Consider the following 17,405-nt stretch of genomic DNA (forward strand, 5'->3'; position numbering starts at 1 on the left):
GTGGATAAGGTTTAATGATTTGAGAGGGTAATGTACCAAGCATCATGTAAACATTTAGTCACTAAATAATTTTTTGGATACGATGTACCATTAGACTCTTATAAACTATTGAAATACTACCATTATGACTAGGTATTGTAGGTAAATGATGATTTTTCATGTATGTGGATGATATGGATCTAATTTGTAATTGTGGACTTATACTTAATGTGTAATCCATCCAGCTTGCATCTCTTTCGCAAATGAGATATAACTTATTTTCATGTTATGTATCAACTCATTTGTAGGTAAGTGGTTTTGCATTTGTACATAAGGTCTGATACAAATGAGATGACACTTATTTGTAGGTTCTAGATCAACCCATTCTTGGGAAAAAACATTTTCTATTTTTTTGGATATTTCAAAAAAACTAAAATAAAATATTAAAAAGGAAAGTCTAATTCGAGAGGTTATGATAAAATCAAATGTTAAACCACTTGCATAGAATTAGTGCACACACTCAACCTTCTTCCATGATTATTTTTAGTCCAAAATACAAAGATTTGAGAGGACATGCCACATTTTGGTTGAATTTCAGTTTTCACCTACGTATTTGAGTTGGAGAACGCAGAAGAAGACAACACTTATGGAACATTGTGTGTATTTACATTAGATAGCTTACATCCTTACATAATGAATATAAGTCCACAATTACATATTAAATATATCTCAGACATATAGATGTTGAACCAACATTTCTATAGTACCCAATAATAATGATAGTTTTTGAACAACTAAATAGAGTTTATGGTAATTTGTGTACAAAAATTAGTTTAGTAAACTAATATGTATAGAGTTTATGGTAATTTGTGTACAAAAATTAGTTTAGTAAACTAATATGTATGCAAGGAATGTCATTATCACTATCAACATAATATCTACATAATTAAAATTTAATCGTTTTTTTTTTCAAATAATCAACACGTAACTGGTTTAACTTATAATACCCGATCATAATTATATTTTTTTGAACAACTTGAAAAAATTTAATAAATTATGTACCAAAATAGTTTATTGACTATATATATATATATATATATATATATATATATATATATATATATGTGTGTGTGTGTGTGTGTGTGTGTACACAAGAGATATAATAGATTATTCTCGCAAACCATTAAACCAAGAAATCAAGTACAAATTTACTATGCAACTCTTAGCAAACCTAATGTAATAGATGTTGGTCTTGATTCTTTTTAGGGTTAATGACCTAGGAGGGTAACAGAATTTGGTTTTGGTCCACATTTAGGTAACCATGTTTTTTTCGTACACGTTTGACCATTAAACTTGTTTGGACTATGCAAAATAGGGTAATATGATTGGTAATTACTGGTGATATTACTCTATTATGAACAAATTAAGCAAGTTTACTGGTTAAATGTGTTCAAAAAAAATATGGTTAACTAAATATTGATAAAAAGCAAAGTTCATTACCTATTTTGGTAATATTGGGCTCTTTATGCTAAGTACAAGTATTCATAAGACCCACTGATGTGACATGGAATCGGGTCTTGCTGTCAGATCTAGATTAGGTTTCGTTAGCGGGTTCCTGACTTGATTCCTAGCTTCCATTAGAGAACAAAGTCGCTAGAACTGTCTCAATGATTGTTTGCTGGGAGCAGACTCCGACAATCAAGTTAGATCGATGTGTATAAGAAGATGGTTTCTCTTGTATGGAGAACCATCTTGGTGGGAAGAGTGTGTGTATATAGTGAAGGCTCATGCTTGGGAATGGGATATCCTCCTCATATAGGATGAGGTATTCTATTTATAGATCTTGGTCCATAAGAAATTAGGTTATGCTAAGGACATCCTAGTTCTGACCCAACTAATCGTGGGCTAGGTTGTGCTTCCAAGCCTCTAAAGCGCAATAAACTAGCCCCTTAAGTGTTGTAACGACCGTTTTGTAGCGACACGATGCTTATTAGTCTGTGACGTGGCACCACCATGGCCCAAAACCCTATAAATTGGCCCTTGAGCCCTATATAATGGTGTTAACTCTTAGGGTGTATGAGAATCTTCAACCTCCTTCTCCTTAGAAGAAAACCCTAGCCCCCATATATTTGTGAGAGAGTTGTGATGTGATTATGAGGTTTTTAAAAAGGAAGAGAAGTTAGGGAAGCTTGAAGGATTGTTGTCCAGTGAAGAATCCACCTTCTAGTTTCTTCTTATGCATTATAAGTGATAAAGTTTAATTCTTTATTCGGTATTATGCATAGATCTAGGATCTATCATGGTTTTTGGTCACTTTTAGTCATTTTGACCTTATGTTCTTGGAGTTTGAGCAACTTTAGATTGCAAATGTGCATGTTTTTGGTCTATAGGAAGAAGAAAGATGAGTGTGCTTGGGTTATTTTGCAACCATGCATAAGATTATAAGGTTACATGGATTTAATCAAGTGAAGGTTGTAGATTAGGATAGATCTAGCCCTTCGAAAGGATAAAGTTGAAAACTTTACCCATTAAGTCATTGGGAAGAATCATATATTAAGATATGAGCCTTGATATGTGTTGGGATATTTATTGTGTTGTGTCAATTTTGATTATGCATGTATTTAGTCTTTATTGTTATCGGATTGGGCCTGTCCATCCGTCATTATGGTGCTAGGGTTAGACTATAAATATAGCATGCATGTATCGTTTTAGAGTTAATGTTTTTGTAGCCCTACGTATCTTTACAGAGAAGTTCTAATCGAACTCTTCTAAGATATTGATAATAATGCATTCGACACACTTTCAATCACATTCAGTCTGTGTTGTTATTGTTTGATTCAACTAAACTGTTCTGAATCTATCGATCATTATTTTATTGTTTGTACAATTGGTATCAGAGCAGGAGATTGTGTAATACATACGCATATATTTTGTCGCGCTTTCTAGGGTTTTGAGTTTTTATCAGATCTGTTCTAGTCGTCTTCATCGTTTCTATCGATTGTAGACGTTAGATCTGAGTCATTGTTTTACCCTAAACTCGATCAGTATCTTACACATCTGATTCTTTACAGTTTCAATTATCTTGTTAAAGATGAATCCAGAAGATCCACACATTCTTTCTTTCAATCTTTCTAGCAGCATTGGATCGACTACCAAGATTCCAATCCTTTTCCCCACAAGACTATGAAGTTTGGGGTTTACACTTTGAAGACTGCGTTCTTGGTCTTGAAGATAACGGAATCCTAATATGGGAAGCTATGACGCAGCAAACCTTCATGCATACTGCCTCAAGAAAGATCGTTAAGACTCAAGATGAATACAACAATGTTCTTCTCAACACTAAAGAAGTTGCTCAAGATGAAAAAGAGAAGCTGCTTAGCAACATAAAGGCAATGAGAATAATCAAGTTTGCTTTTCCTCCAGACACGTTTCGTCTGGTTAGTTCATGTGATACAGCGAAGGAAATTTGGGATAGACTGAAAGAATTCTATTCAAGCGATGCAGATCTTGAACACTCTGTTCAAACATTACTTCTTGCAAAATTTGGTTCTTTCGTTCAGAAGCTAGATGAGAAACTAGATCGGACCTTTAATCGTTTCAATCATCTATTGAGCATAATGCTGAAGCACAATCTTAAACGTGAAAACATTAAGCAGAAAGTTACTTTTATGAACGGCTTAAGATCTGAATGGAAAGCGATCGTATCAAATGTGAAAGGTCATGAACAATTCAAGAGCTATTCTTTGGCACAGCTCGTGGGTATCCTTAGATCCCATGAAGACGAAGTGATGAAGGACATGAAAGTTGTGTCCAGTATGGGATCATTGGCTCTAGTTGCGAAGGGCAAAAAAGTTTCAGAAGACGATTCAGAATCTGATCTCTCAGATTTTGAACTTACCAAGGAAGAACAAGCACCGATGGTTTCTAATCCCAAAAGGTTCATCAAAAAGAACTTTGGACGATTCAAAAATAAAAATAAGTCAGGAAACTTTAATTCGTAGAAATCAAGGGATGAAGGCTTCAGAAGCTCGCAAAAGGATGAAGAAAAGCATGAGAAAAAGCTGCTTGGTGATTCCGGTTACGATTGTAACTACTGCCATGGTAAAAACCATTTTGCCAAAGAATGCACGCTGAAAAGGTTGAATGAGAAGAAAGAAGAAGAGAAGAATGAAGCTTACTATCTTCAAAAGATAGAAGAACTGAGGAAGAGAAAGAATGATGAGAATGCGAAACCCGCTTTGGTCGTGCAGGAGGAGGGGATGAGTTTCGATGAGTTGAGGTATGGTCAACTGATTCGGAAGATGAAGAAGTTCGAAAGCTGACACATGGAGAATGCTTTGTTGCGAAGGCTATTGGGCAGGAGTATGATAGGAAATGTTTGATGGTGCAAAGCGGAGTTTCGGAGCAGAAGGAATTCGCAACTGACGCAGGTCATCCTACCGAAAGCTGTTTCGCAGCAAGGCCTGTTTCAGAATAGGTGAAGGAGTGTGAAAATGTCATCAACAAGGTACACTCTATACTTCAATCTCTTAATATTCCTGCCACTCTCTATGAATATGAATTAGATGATTTGAATTATACTTTCTCTAGTTTTAGTGATAGTTTAAAGAGAACTCGTCTAAAAAATTCTAACCTAACTGATCAAATCAGCAGGATAACAAGTAAAAGTGAAGAGAGACGAATGTGGATAGAGAAGCTGGAGTTAGAGTTAAATAAGTCTAGGGATGATGTTATTTATTTGAAACGAGACAATTTAGCTTTGTTAAAATAGCGAAACATCTTTTGTTTAATTGCGAAGTGTCTTTATTTTAACATTACCTAACTGCATCTTGACTATGGAATAGGTGAAAAGATACACAAAATGATTTTACCCTTTCTAGAATTGAAAGAGGATGAAATAGATGTAGAGTGCTACAAATACGAATCCATAGTGTCACACCCCCAAACCAGACGGCGGAAACGTCCGGGGGTGGAGGACTTCATTTGTAGTATCACAACACATGCATCATAGTAATCAAAGTACAAACAAACATTGTATTTAAAAAGTATAATTATTTACATGTATTCAATCATTGTATATTGAAACCAAAATAGTTATACAAAAGAAGAAGATATGATTCAAAGTAGCTCCATCTTCTCAAAAAGCTCGGGGAGTACCTGTTTATTGTTTCCCTGAGAATACAAGTAATTTGAAAAGGGAGTATCAACATAAAGTTGAGTGAGTGCATAAGTGTTTATGTTTGAAAGGGTGTCTCTGTATCTTGCATATGTAAACTGTTCCAGAAAATCCTATATTTTTTGTTGTATATGAAAAGTAATTTTATTCCCATAAAACCGTTCTCTTTGTATAAATGTTTTGTATTTGTATTCCTTTATGAAAAACTTGTAACTGAGAGTGTGCATGGCTTCACCAGCTGTTATTGAAAACTGTATTGTACTATTGTAGTTTGTATTCTGTAAACTGGTACTTTGAAAGTGTACTTACATTTAGTTGATTATACACTAACGTATTGTTAATATCTTTTTAATGAGTTATTATAACCATACTAAGACATAATGGCCTGAAACAAACGCTTTGTGGGCGTTTAAACTGTTGATAACAATTGCCACTCATTGGCATGTATGCATGACTGTAGCTAGCAGCCTGTGTGCGGGGTTGTCAATCCCGATATAGATCTACACACAACTTGTTTCGATCCCCTGACTGGAGACTCTGGTTATAATATCAGGACTTTTCCTTGGTTGTCTAAATGAATTAAACGACCTGAATTGAATGACTCATAAAAAGCATATAAACGTTACATGTATATTAGTCATGAAAACCCAATCATTCTGAAATAAATGATTGACAATATGTTCTTGAATTTGTATTCCGAACATGTTTTTGACAATTGTAAACCCTTGATTTGTTTTGAATCAAAACCCTATTTTCTTGTAAAACAGTGTATTTTAGTATACTTGAATCATGAATTATTGTTCTATGTATCATGAATTATACCTATTATAATTTATATGTACTTTCTGAATCGGTATTTAACTATTTTTGCATGTAACCCCTTGCTCAAGATGTTACAAAGGTAGTTAAACTGATGAAATAACTTTTATATTTATATACATACAAAATTCTATATACTATAAGCCCACTTCCAAACAAGAAAAAGGACCCAGAATGAGTTATCAGTCCTAAGCCTTTTAAATCTTATTTATATATATATATATATATATATATATATATATATATATATATATATATATATATATATATATATATACAAATATGAATTTTGGGGAAAAATATAAGTTTATAAAAGAGTTTGATGTTTTGAGTATTTTTGATGATTTAATGTCGTTTTATCATGATTTGAAATCATGATTTTATAACACAAAGTTTTTGTGTTATACTTGTATTCCCCCCCTTAAAACAGTAGAAATTATGAAAATACTGGGGTATGAACTCACTTGATAGGTGGTGATTTGGATAGCGTTTCGTTTCCCGGAAAGGAGTTTATTTGACGAAAAACCGGCTTAAATCGAACAGAGTTACGACTGGAGAAAGTTGTTTTTCTCGGGAATCTCGGGGCTTCGAGGCTTGCTTAGGGTTTTAGACTTGATACCGGGGCTTTAGGGGTTGTATATAAGTTTGTGGAAGTGAAAGAAGTGAAAATATATGGAAAATAGGGTGAAAAGTGTAAAAAATCCGGAAGGTCTCGCACCTCTTATATACGCCGAAGCCTCGGATCCGAAGCGAGGAGAAGCTGCCGCGTGTTCGGACAGGTGGCGAAGGGAAGGGTCTCGCTTCGGACAGCTGGCTCGGTGTGTCGGACCAGGAGTGGACCGAACTTCGGTCCAATTGGAAGAAGGCGCGTGTCCGAGGGGTGTGGTCCTGCGAGGGTGTCGGCTGGCTACTGGACCTCAGCCTCGGTCCAATTAGAAGGTGACACGCACAACTTCGGTCCAATCAGAAGGTGACACGGGGAAGCCTCGCGTGCGAGGTAATGTGGCCGAAGGTGCACCATGTGAAATTGCCCGGTTTTCAATATTTCTCGATTTTTGTGCCAAAAACTTGCGAAAATCATAACTTTCGCATACAAGCTCCGTTTTTGACGTTCGTTATATGCCCGCATAGGTAAAATTATACTCTAAGACTTTTGTTTAGACCTCGTCGGCTAATTTTGACTTTATTTTTAATATTATTATTTTTAACAGACCGGGACAGGAAATCCGTTAAAAATTCATAACTTCTTCATCCGACGTCCGTTTTTTTGTCTTTTTACTGTTGTACTACTATTGACGAGACCTTCAATTCTCGTTTAGGTTGTGTCGGCTAAAAATCACTCAATCTTTATTTCGAGTTTTTAGTTGTACACTGTTATACTGAAACTTAGAAAAATCGTAACTTCCTTATACAAAGTCAGATTTTGCCGTTCTTTTTATGAAAGTTCTCGGTTTAACATAAACTACAACTTTCATTTAGATTGTTATGGCTAAAAAGTCTTTTATTGAAAATTCAGTTTTTACACTGAATAGTGTTTTGCTGGTTTTGTCGCGGATCTTCGATTGGTCATAACTTCTTCGTTATAACTCGGATTTTAGTGTTCTTTATATTTTTGGAAACCTTGTTACAATCTCTACCACTAGGTTCATCCCAATCGAGATTGTCTAATAATTTATTTTTGAGGGTCAATTATGTAAATATACACAATATGCTAAAATTTATCTTTATTGTTTTAAAAAGAACTAAAAATTAACCTACATTATTACATAGGCTTGAAATAACGGTTTGTTACACATAGTCTCTTCCGAAGAGGTTTCAGATGCATACTGTGTTGTACTTGACAAAGTAGAAGCCTACATACAGTCCAAGGACCATAAGAACATGTTAAATCAAGTGTTGGATGAAAAATATAAAGATAAAATTAAATCTGATACTGTGCAAAAATTTGACTCTTTATGCACTAAATTGAGTTCGCAAAACACTTTTGATGTCGAAAATGTTTCCGAATTTGACGAAAGTGACATGAGTGAAATTTATGTGGAGGATGAGGTTGATTGCTCAACATTTGTTCACAATAATTCTGAATCAACGAAAGATCTTATTTCTGAAAACTCTATTGAATATGTTCGTATTCATGAAAGTAAAGGACCCACTGTTTTAATATAAAGAGCTGCCATATTTTCGAAAGTCAAAACTATTCCGAACCAAGTCTTCGTAACAACCGGACTTGACACTAAAAATACTCCAGAACTAACAACCATTGTAAATAATGATAATGCTGATGGTTTTCCTGAATTTTTTTGGGATGGTCTAATAGATAATGCAGATGAGACAAGAGGACTGTCCGAACTAACCTCATGGAAAACCAAAGTAAGATATGTGTCCAATCCACTTAATTATGTTAATCCCTGTAGCAATCAAGCTAGTCCCAGTGGCACCAAAGATATCCCTTGCGAAACATCTTCCGAACCGTCCTGTCCTAAAATCCGAAAGGAAAGTCCTAGATCTAAGGTTCATTTGTCTGCAGAAGAAATGATAGCTAAGAGAAGGCAGATGTATAGTAGATATAAGAAAAATCAACAAGCTAGGAAACAATTATGGAAAAGTCATTATTCTTATAACTATACTGCTAACTCAGTTAGATCTTCGGTTCGAAATGTGAAATCATCTCTTGTTTAAAGTTCGAAACCAAAATATATTCTGAAACAAGTTGTGAAACCTCCAGTTACAAAACCTGTTGCGAAACCAAAACATTTTGCAAAATCTCAAGTTTTGAAACCTCTTGAAAAAGCTAAAACAAAATTTTCTCCTAAATCTAATGTTTCAAAATTTGCCAATACACCCAAAGATGTTAAGGGAAAAGGTAAACTAGTTTCGGAACCTGAAATCTGTTCCAAGGATTCTGAAGCTCAGTTGAAAAAGGAGGAAAAGAAAATTGCGAAAAAGGAAATCAAGCAACAAATAGCTTCAAAACAAACAAAAATTCCTTTTAAAAGAAATCCCAATGATGAAAGGATTATTGTTTTCAAAATCATGAAAGGAGAGAATTCAACGTTAATAAAGAGATCTTATTTGGTAGATAATCTATAACATTTCTTGTTCATAAGAAAACCTCACAAGGACCCAAGCAACTTTTGGTTCCTAAATCTCTCTGAATTTTGTAGGTGATATGTGACGAACAGTACGATTCAGAATGGCACATCGACAGTGGTTGTTCACGTCACATGACAGGGAGGAGGGAAGAGCTTAGGGAATTCCGAACATTGAAGGATGGTGGCAAGGTGAAGTATGGAAATAACACCACAGGAGAGATCAAAGGATACGACATAATCACGAATGGTGAATTCACTATTCACAATGTAGCCTATGTAGAAGGCCTGCAACATAACCTAATAAGCGTTTCTTAATTGGGTGTAGGTACAAGGCTGAAGGTTTCGTTTGATGATGAAGGATCTGAAATAATCGAGAAGAAAACAAATGCGGTGCTATTAAAATCCAAAAGAAAGGGAGAGATGTTTCCTTTGAATATTAAACCAATATTCGGGAAGCCATCCATTTGCCTTCTTACGAAAGCATATTCAGATGAAAGTTGGCTTTGGCACCGAAGGCTCTCACATTTAAATTTCAAGGACATAAAAAAACTCGTACTTGGCGACCTTGTGCGAGAACTTCCTCTTCTGAAGTATGACAAGGAACATCTGTGTGCAGCTTGTGAACTAGGAAAGCAAAGTCGGAAGAGTCACTCCACAATTATCAATACCAAAATTATTGAGCCACTTGAACTCTTACACGTTGATCTTTGTGGCCCATTTGCCATTGAGAGTGTTGGTGGTAACAAGTATATTTTGGTTATTGTAGATGCTTTTTCTCTATTTACCTGGGTTTATTTTCTTAAACCGAAATCAGATGCTACCTCAAGACTAAAGGATTTTATCAAGCTGATTAAACTTCAATTATGAAAGCTAGTTCGGAACGTTCGCAGTGATAACAGTTCTGAATTCAAAAACCAAGTGTTTGAAGAATTTTTTACTGAAAAGGGAGTTCCTCACAACTTATCATCTCCTTACACTCCTTAGTAGAACGGAGTCGTTGAAAGACGAAACCGATCTCTTCGTGAAGCTACGAGGACCATGCTTTCATTTGCGAACTTACCACTCTATTTCTGGGCTGATGCAATCGGAACCGCCTGCTTTACTCAGAATCGCTCTTTAATTAACAAAATATTCTCAATCACTCCTTACGAGATTCTTAATAAACGAAAACCTAACTTTAAGTTCTTTCATGTTTTTGGTTCCAGGTGTTTCATTTTTAACTCCAAAGAGCAAAGGAACAAATTTGACGTCAAAGCAGACGAAGGAATCTTCTTAGGGTATTCTCTTACTTCAAAGGCATATAGGGTTCTTAACAAGAAATCCAAAAGAACTGAGAAACCTACTATGTCACTTTTGATGACAACTATCTCAACAAGTATCAGAAGTCCAACAGTCCATCCGAAGAGATTTTTCCATCCACACCATCTCAAACGATTCATCTGATGAACTTGTATGAGGAATTCATGAATTTGTTTGATGAGCCTGAGAAAGCGATCTCCTCTGAATCAAAGGCCAATGATAATCAAGAGGATGAGTTAAAGAAGATCATCGACGATGCCACAAAAGATCTTGAATCCAAACCACAAATTTTGAAGGATCCAGAAGTGAACAATGATATTCCAAAGACGTCTGAAGTTCTACCCCAAACACAAACTACTTCTACTACATTCCAGGGGGATGGTTCCACTTCAACCTCCATAATTGATACATCTGTTGAGGGGGAGAATTCAAACCCTAAATTTAGTATTGATATTCCGATCCATGGGGAGAATCCAATTTCGAACATTGAGTCACAAGTAAATTCTCAGGTGGAGAATGACAATGAAAATCACGACTCCGACGACGTTCAATCAGAATTCGAAGATGTCAATGCCTAATTAGACCCAGCTTATGATCCAAACTACCCACCATTAACTAAATGAACCAAAGATCATCCCAAAACTCAAATCGTCAGAGCTCCATCTTCAGGAGTTCTCACAAGAGCTCAGCAAAAAGTGAATCAAACCGCATTACTTTCTAAGATGGAATTTTGCACGTTCAATTTGTTTATCTCCAAAATTGAGCCCAAGACTGTAAAATTTTCCCTTGATCACTCTGATTGGGTGCAAGCTATGTAGGAAGAGCTTAATGAATTTGAACAAAACAAAGTTTGGAGACTGATTCCAACTCCAAAGGATGCTTCTGTGGTTTAAAATAGGTGTTTTAGAACAAGCTTGACAAGGAAGGGAATGTTATACGGAATAAATCCAGGTTGGAAGTTAAAGGATACTACCAGAAAGAAGACATAGATTACGAAGAGACATTCACACCAGTTGCAAGGCTTGAGTCTGTTTGCATTTTTCTCGCCTATGCAGCTCATAAGAACTTCGAAGTCTATCATATGGATGTTAAATGTGACTTTCTGAATGGTGAGTTAAAGGAAATGGTTTACGTAGAGCAACCACCAGGTTTCGTGAACGAGAAGTATCCAAACCATTGCTACATTTTGGATAACGCTGTGTACGGTTTAAAACAAGCTCCTCGAGCATGGTATGAAACTCTTATCCGATTCTTAAAACAATCAAAGTTTAAACAAGGCTCGGTCGAACCAACCTTCTTTCGTAAGAAAGATGGTGACCATCTGATTATCGTCCAAATCTATGTTGATGATATCATCTTCGGATCAACTAATCCTAGATTGACTGTTGAATTCCGAAAGTTGATGGAGACTAAATTTGAGATGCGCTCAATGGGTCCTATTAATTTTTTCCTTGGTTTAAATATTAGACAGAGTTCGATGGGTATTTTTATCAACCAGGAAGCCTACACCAAGTCGTTACTTGCGAAATTCGGGATGGTAGGAGATTCACGAGTCAAGGTCCCGATGGTATTCGAAACGAGGCTAACACCGTCCTTGGACAAACCTGCAACGGATATTACTCTCTATCGGCAAATGATTGGATCATTAATGTATCTAACATCCAGTCGACCAGACATAATGTTTGCTGTTTGTTATTGTGCTAGGTTTCAGGCGAATTCTCGTGAACCACACATGATTGTTGTGAAGAATATTCTAAGATATCTCAAAAGATCATCTTCTCTCGGAATATGGTATCCATCAAACTCCAGATTCTTTGTGCAAGCCTTTTTGGATGCTGATCTAGGCGGATGCGGTCTCGATCGTAAAAGAAGTTCTGGGGGATGTCAGTTTCTAGATGGAAAACTAGTAAGTTGGCAATCAAAGAAACAGACTTGTGTGCGCCTATCAAATGCAGAAGATGAATACATCACAGCTGCATCATGCACTTCGCAAGTTGTCTGGATACAAAGCCAGCTTCGAGACTATGACATCAACATGAAGTGGATTCCACTCTACTGTGATTCGGAAAGTGCTATTCGAATTTGTCACAACCCAGTGAAACATTCCAAGACGAAACATATAGCACTGAGATACCATTTATAAAGGATCATGTAGAAGATGGGACGTTGAAGTACATTTCGTAAGATCCTCTGATCAACTTGCTGACATCTTCACAAAAGCCTTACCTGAAACAACCTTCAATCGAATTCTACAAGGCTTAGGAATGATATAAGCAGAATCTGTTCCAAAACCATCTTCATAATCAGAATGCATCTCTTAAGTTCCGAACCGGTCCAAACCCTCGGAGGTACTCACAACTAACTCTTCACACTCCGAACGGGTCCGAGCGCTCGGAACGACTCGGCGTCTATTGTTCATCTGGGACTTGGAACTTCATGTATCCTTTGTATATTATATGTTTTCAATATATCTCTTTTCTGTTTTTATTTCATTTTTAGAAAAACTTCAAAATACAAAAAATATTTTTCTTTTCTTTTTTTATTTCTTTTTCAGAAAAACTTCAAAATACAAAAATATTTTTCTTTTATGCTTTTATTTCTTTTTCAGAAAAACTTCAAAATACAAAAATATTTTTTCTCTTCTGTTTTTGTTTCTTTTTCAAGAAAATCCTAAATCCAAAAATATATTTACTTTCTTGTTTATGTTTTATCTTTTCAGAAAATTAAAAACTCAAAAAATATTTTTTTTTGTTTTGTGTATTTGTGTGCTATTTTTTAAAATTCGTTTTATCTTAGTTACTTTGTCGTCACTACAATTCGGAATGATGGGGCAGGTATATAACTCTGATTCTATGTACTAGCTAAGTGTCCCTAGAAGCATGGTGCTGCATGTTGACCAAAGCCTCTAAGACTCTATGTTGAAGCCTTAATGAAACTTTCACTCCGAATGTTACTTCCCAATCAGGATAATATTCACATAAGTCGTTGAGCTAACTTACTCTTCTTATATCGACTTAAGATTTGACTGCTTAGTCATTCGCAATATAGCAGAGGTACATTTCTATCTTCGGAACCACCTCCATCGCCTTCACTTCCACATTCGTAACCCCTGAGACTCTCAGAAATGACCATTGAGGTTTATGGTTACACAAATTCTGTGTTTATGATCTTCAAATTGTTATCACCACGATTTGAGTGAAACCCAAAATTCGAATACTATTTATGTATTGACGGTGAACAATAAATATGTTCTAGACTTTTCACCATGGAATTGACAACATTCAACCCTCGTGGTTTGTACCTTGAAATATCATTATTTTATTTTTGAGAGATCTTAATGGAATGATCTTGACCTAAGACATTTCTTCCTAATAGATCCAGTTTTTATTTTTCTTTGAGATTTCGACTATGTCTAGCCACTTAAATGAATCCTACGCATACTTGTTATTATGACTACACTGGTATGACAAGTACTTCTTCCATACTTTCGGACTTATGTTGAGTTTCGTAGTTTGAATGAAGCCAAGCCACCTATTAAAGCCTAATGAAAAGAAGCCTTTCACTATTTCTCAACAAATAGATGATCGTAATTCAACGGGGAACCATGCAAGCACTTCCGAGTCTCTCTTGACTCCGAAGGAAGAGATCGTTGCTGGGGATCCATCTACTTTGATGTTAATTTTATATTGGCATCACAGAATCCCAAATATATTTGTTTTATTTCTTTATATTTGGCACACTCTTGCATGAGAATCATTGTGATTTTCCAACAGTCTGGTTTCACTTATTCCGAATGATTACTTTCACATTCGGAGAACAGGTACTGGCAAGCTATTAAGACGTCGACTTATAATTGGTCTTGCCCGAGGAGATGAAAAAGGTGTTCTCCAAGCCACTTCTTATATGCTTTGATTTGGTTACGAATGTCCAGAACTGAATCAACGGTTTTCAATGGATAAGATTTTGATTTGGGCGCGTGAAATTTTCAAACGGCTTCTGACATCACGCTTTTCTATTACGCCGCCTGACACACTCTAGCTGTCACGTCTTTTCAGGCTACTTTTATGGGATTTGGAAGCGCAAAAAGCCGGATTTCTCTCTCCTATCACACCGTATAAAAGAAATTCGACGTTTGATTATCACTCACCAATTTTAAAGCTTTCAAATTCTCCAACAAGAAAAACTCTCTCTCTCAACCACTGTTTATCTTCTCCATCTGCATCAATGGCTGCTTCACCTGAAACTCCATCTGTGGCTGAACGAACCGCCTCATCGACGCTATTGAACATCAAAGCCAACCAAAATCTCATGTTGGATCTCGACTCATCCAAATACGCTGCCTCTCTCCAGCCGATGATTGAGTTTCTTCGTCACTCTCCTTTGGCTCCGGCTCTTACAATGGTGGAGAATGTTCCCTTAGTTCATCTATCCAAGGCATACTCAACTGCAAGTTATAAAGAAGGTGAGTCTATTATTACCTTCGAGATCTATTCCCACAAAATATCAATCTCCAGGTCTCGATTCAGACGATTGCTAGGGTTTTCTGAAGCTCGGGATCTGGTTGAGCCGGAGTCAATCTCTTCTTCTGCAATCCTGGAGATGTTCTACCAGATGGGTTACGTGGGCAATCTTGCCATTTTATCCAAGTTCAAGAAGCCCAACCTACCTCCGATGTGGAATGGCCTCTTTACCCTTCTCTTTAAAAGTTTTTCAGAGCGGGTCACGGGCTCGGACAGTGCAAGTAAGCTTTTATGCACTATAATATATGGAAATCAACCTAGATTATGGTTCCATCCTTTGGGTACAACTTGTTGAGAGTACTCTTTCCACGACACAGAATTCGGAGATTTTGTGTGCTCGGTTCTGATCCGTCATTGTCCACAGAGCTATCACTAAACTCAACATTCCGGTGATTAAGGGATGTATAATGGCTGCTACTCCGATCTTTCACACTTTGAACTTCATCGTGTCTGATCCTACGAAGTTCGACTTTATTGGATCTCTTCCAGAGGAAATGCTCAACTGTGTTCCAATAGACAACGAACTCATCAACAAGTATAGGAAAAAACATGCATAGGTCCTCGTCCATTAACACCTAAAATGCAAAAGGCTTTGGAGGAAGAGAACAAGCCTAAGAAGGGAGGTAAGTGAAAGACAAAGGCTGGTCCTTCCGAACCAGTTCAAACTCCGAAGAAGAAAGTCAAAAAGGCTGCTCGTAAGCCGCGATCACCCTCTCCAGTCGTTGAAGATGATTCTGAGTCTCATACAAATTCGGATGTTCAGAGAAAAGAGCAAGTCCAGCGTGAAACTGAAAATACTGCAGTTAGTTCGCAACCAATGGTTTTAGAGCCCATTCCTACTCAGACTTCTACGAAGCTAACATCTCTGATTCCTACCTCTGTTCCTTCACCAACTAAAACTTTTCATGTTCCTTCTCCTCTACCTTCTCCTACTACTACATCTACACCCATCTCTACACCAATCACCATTTGTCCATGTCCGAATGTATATGTGGGAGTCTCGCAACCACAGATCTCTATTGCTCAAACCACTCCTCTTTACACTGAATCCACTGCAACAACCACCACAACCACAAGAACACCACAAGTAACTGTCAACATATATGATACAGGGGTAGGTGCTTCTGGTGTTACGATTGGTCCTAGTTCTAATCCAATCTCACCACTACGCACTGATGATCCGGATACTATCTTTGGAGATGATAATGATGACTTCCAAGAATTTAAATATAGCCCATTCAACGTTCAACCATCCAGTGATGATGAAGATACACCTATGAAAAAGGGGCAAGTCAAAGCCCTCAATGAGAAGTTGGATACTTTGCTTGAATCTTCCAAATCATCACCTGGCAACGCCTACTCCTTTGAGTTCGTCAAGGCGTTAATCGAGACTCTCTCCAAGGAGCATTCCAAAACTCTTGATGCCTCTACTAAAGCTGTGGAAAATTCAGAAAAGACCGTTCGTGAAGCGACCAAAAAAGTCAAAAAACTAGTGAATGATGTTATTGAGTTTATGGTGGATTTTCGACGATCCTCAGACAAAAATACTGAAGCTGCGAATAAGGTCATTATGAGTCTTGGATCGACTCTTCAAACTAAGAAAGCTACTCTTTCAAAGGTTCGCACTGAAATTCAGGATGATAATGCTGAACTGCAAACTTCTATTTCTTCCCAGCTTGATAAGCTTCAAGAGGATCTTGCTATCGAGAATTCTGTTATGGATAAACTTGCGGTGAAAACCGAGAATATCAAAGTTCTTTCTGTGCAACTGTCGCTTGCACAACAACATAATGATGAGCTCAAGTCTGAAAAGGCTGTGATAAAAAGTTATGTTGGAGATGTTAATCAATTCTTGCTAAATCTCATCAAGACTCGTGATTCTTTACTCACGGTCTCCATTTGCCAACATCTGGCTGATAAGCTTAAACCTGTCTTCTCAATGCTCAATCGTCTAGAAGGTGTTTCAGAGTCTAGCTCACTTCCGAAACAAGGGGGAGAAGTCAAGACACCAGTTGATGATTCTGGTGAACAAGAACATAAACCGACTCCAAATGATCCGAAGGGTAATGAAGTTTCAGGATCAAAAGGAAAAGGAAAGTTGATCGGTGATGAAGAAGAAGAATAGGATGAAGGTCCAAAGCTCAAACGTAAGTCTCGTGATAAAGATCTTGATAAAAACCTGCGAATTGTGAGAGAAGCTGATGCTCGTGAAAAAGAGCTTCAAAATGCATAGGCAACATTGGAAACTCAAAAGACTATTTTCCATCCCTGGACCGTGGAGTGGATTATGAACGAAGCTATCGACAATCCGAGTACTTACTAGTTGGAGCCAGTTACTTCGTTTGATCTGGAGAACACTTTGGATTCACAGCTTGATCTACCAATTACTCCGAAGGCGTTCCTGTTTCGTTGTTTTGATAAAATTGAGAAAGCACCCACTACAGAATATGATGTCAACCATTTGATTTTCTCTTTCTACCTCAAGCACGGTAAGCCTCAATATCAAACTTGGAGTTCAAA

At 36.9% G+C, this 17,405-nt stretch overlaps 1 protein-coding gene across 1 annotated transcript; it reads left to right on the forward strand.

The window, feature by feature from the left end:
- The first annotated feature begins 7,855 nt into the window (after positions 1 to 7,855).
- Positions 7,856 to 14,162, forward strand: LOC145130484 (uncharacterized). The gene is made up of 10 exons (XM_079065275.1): positions 7,856 to 8,114; positions 8,700 to 9,049; positions 9,139 to 9,313; positions 9,392 to 9,812; positions 10,272 to 10,362; positions 10,449 to 10,931; positions 11,273 to 11,595; positions 12,070 to 12,434; positions 13,162 to 13,199; positions 14,064 to 14,162. The coding sequence occupies exons 1-10, from the start codon at positions 7,856 to 7,858 to the stop codon at positions 14,160 to 14,162; spliced, it is 2,604 nt and encodes an 867-aa protein (XP_078921401.1).
- The last annotated feature ends 3,243 nt before the right edge of the window (positions 14,163 to 17,405 follow it).

The sequence above is a fragment of the Lactuca virosa genome, chromosome 8 (assembly GCF_052849685.1).
Source record: "Lactuca virosa cultivar CGN04683 chromosome 8, Lactuca_virosa_CGN04683_v6, whole genome shotgun sequence".
Classification (NCBI taxonomy): domain Eukaryota; kingdom Viridiplantae; phylum Streptophyta; class Magnoliopsida; order Asterales; family Asteraceae; genus Lactuca; species Lactuca virosa.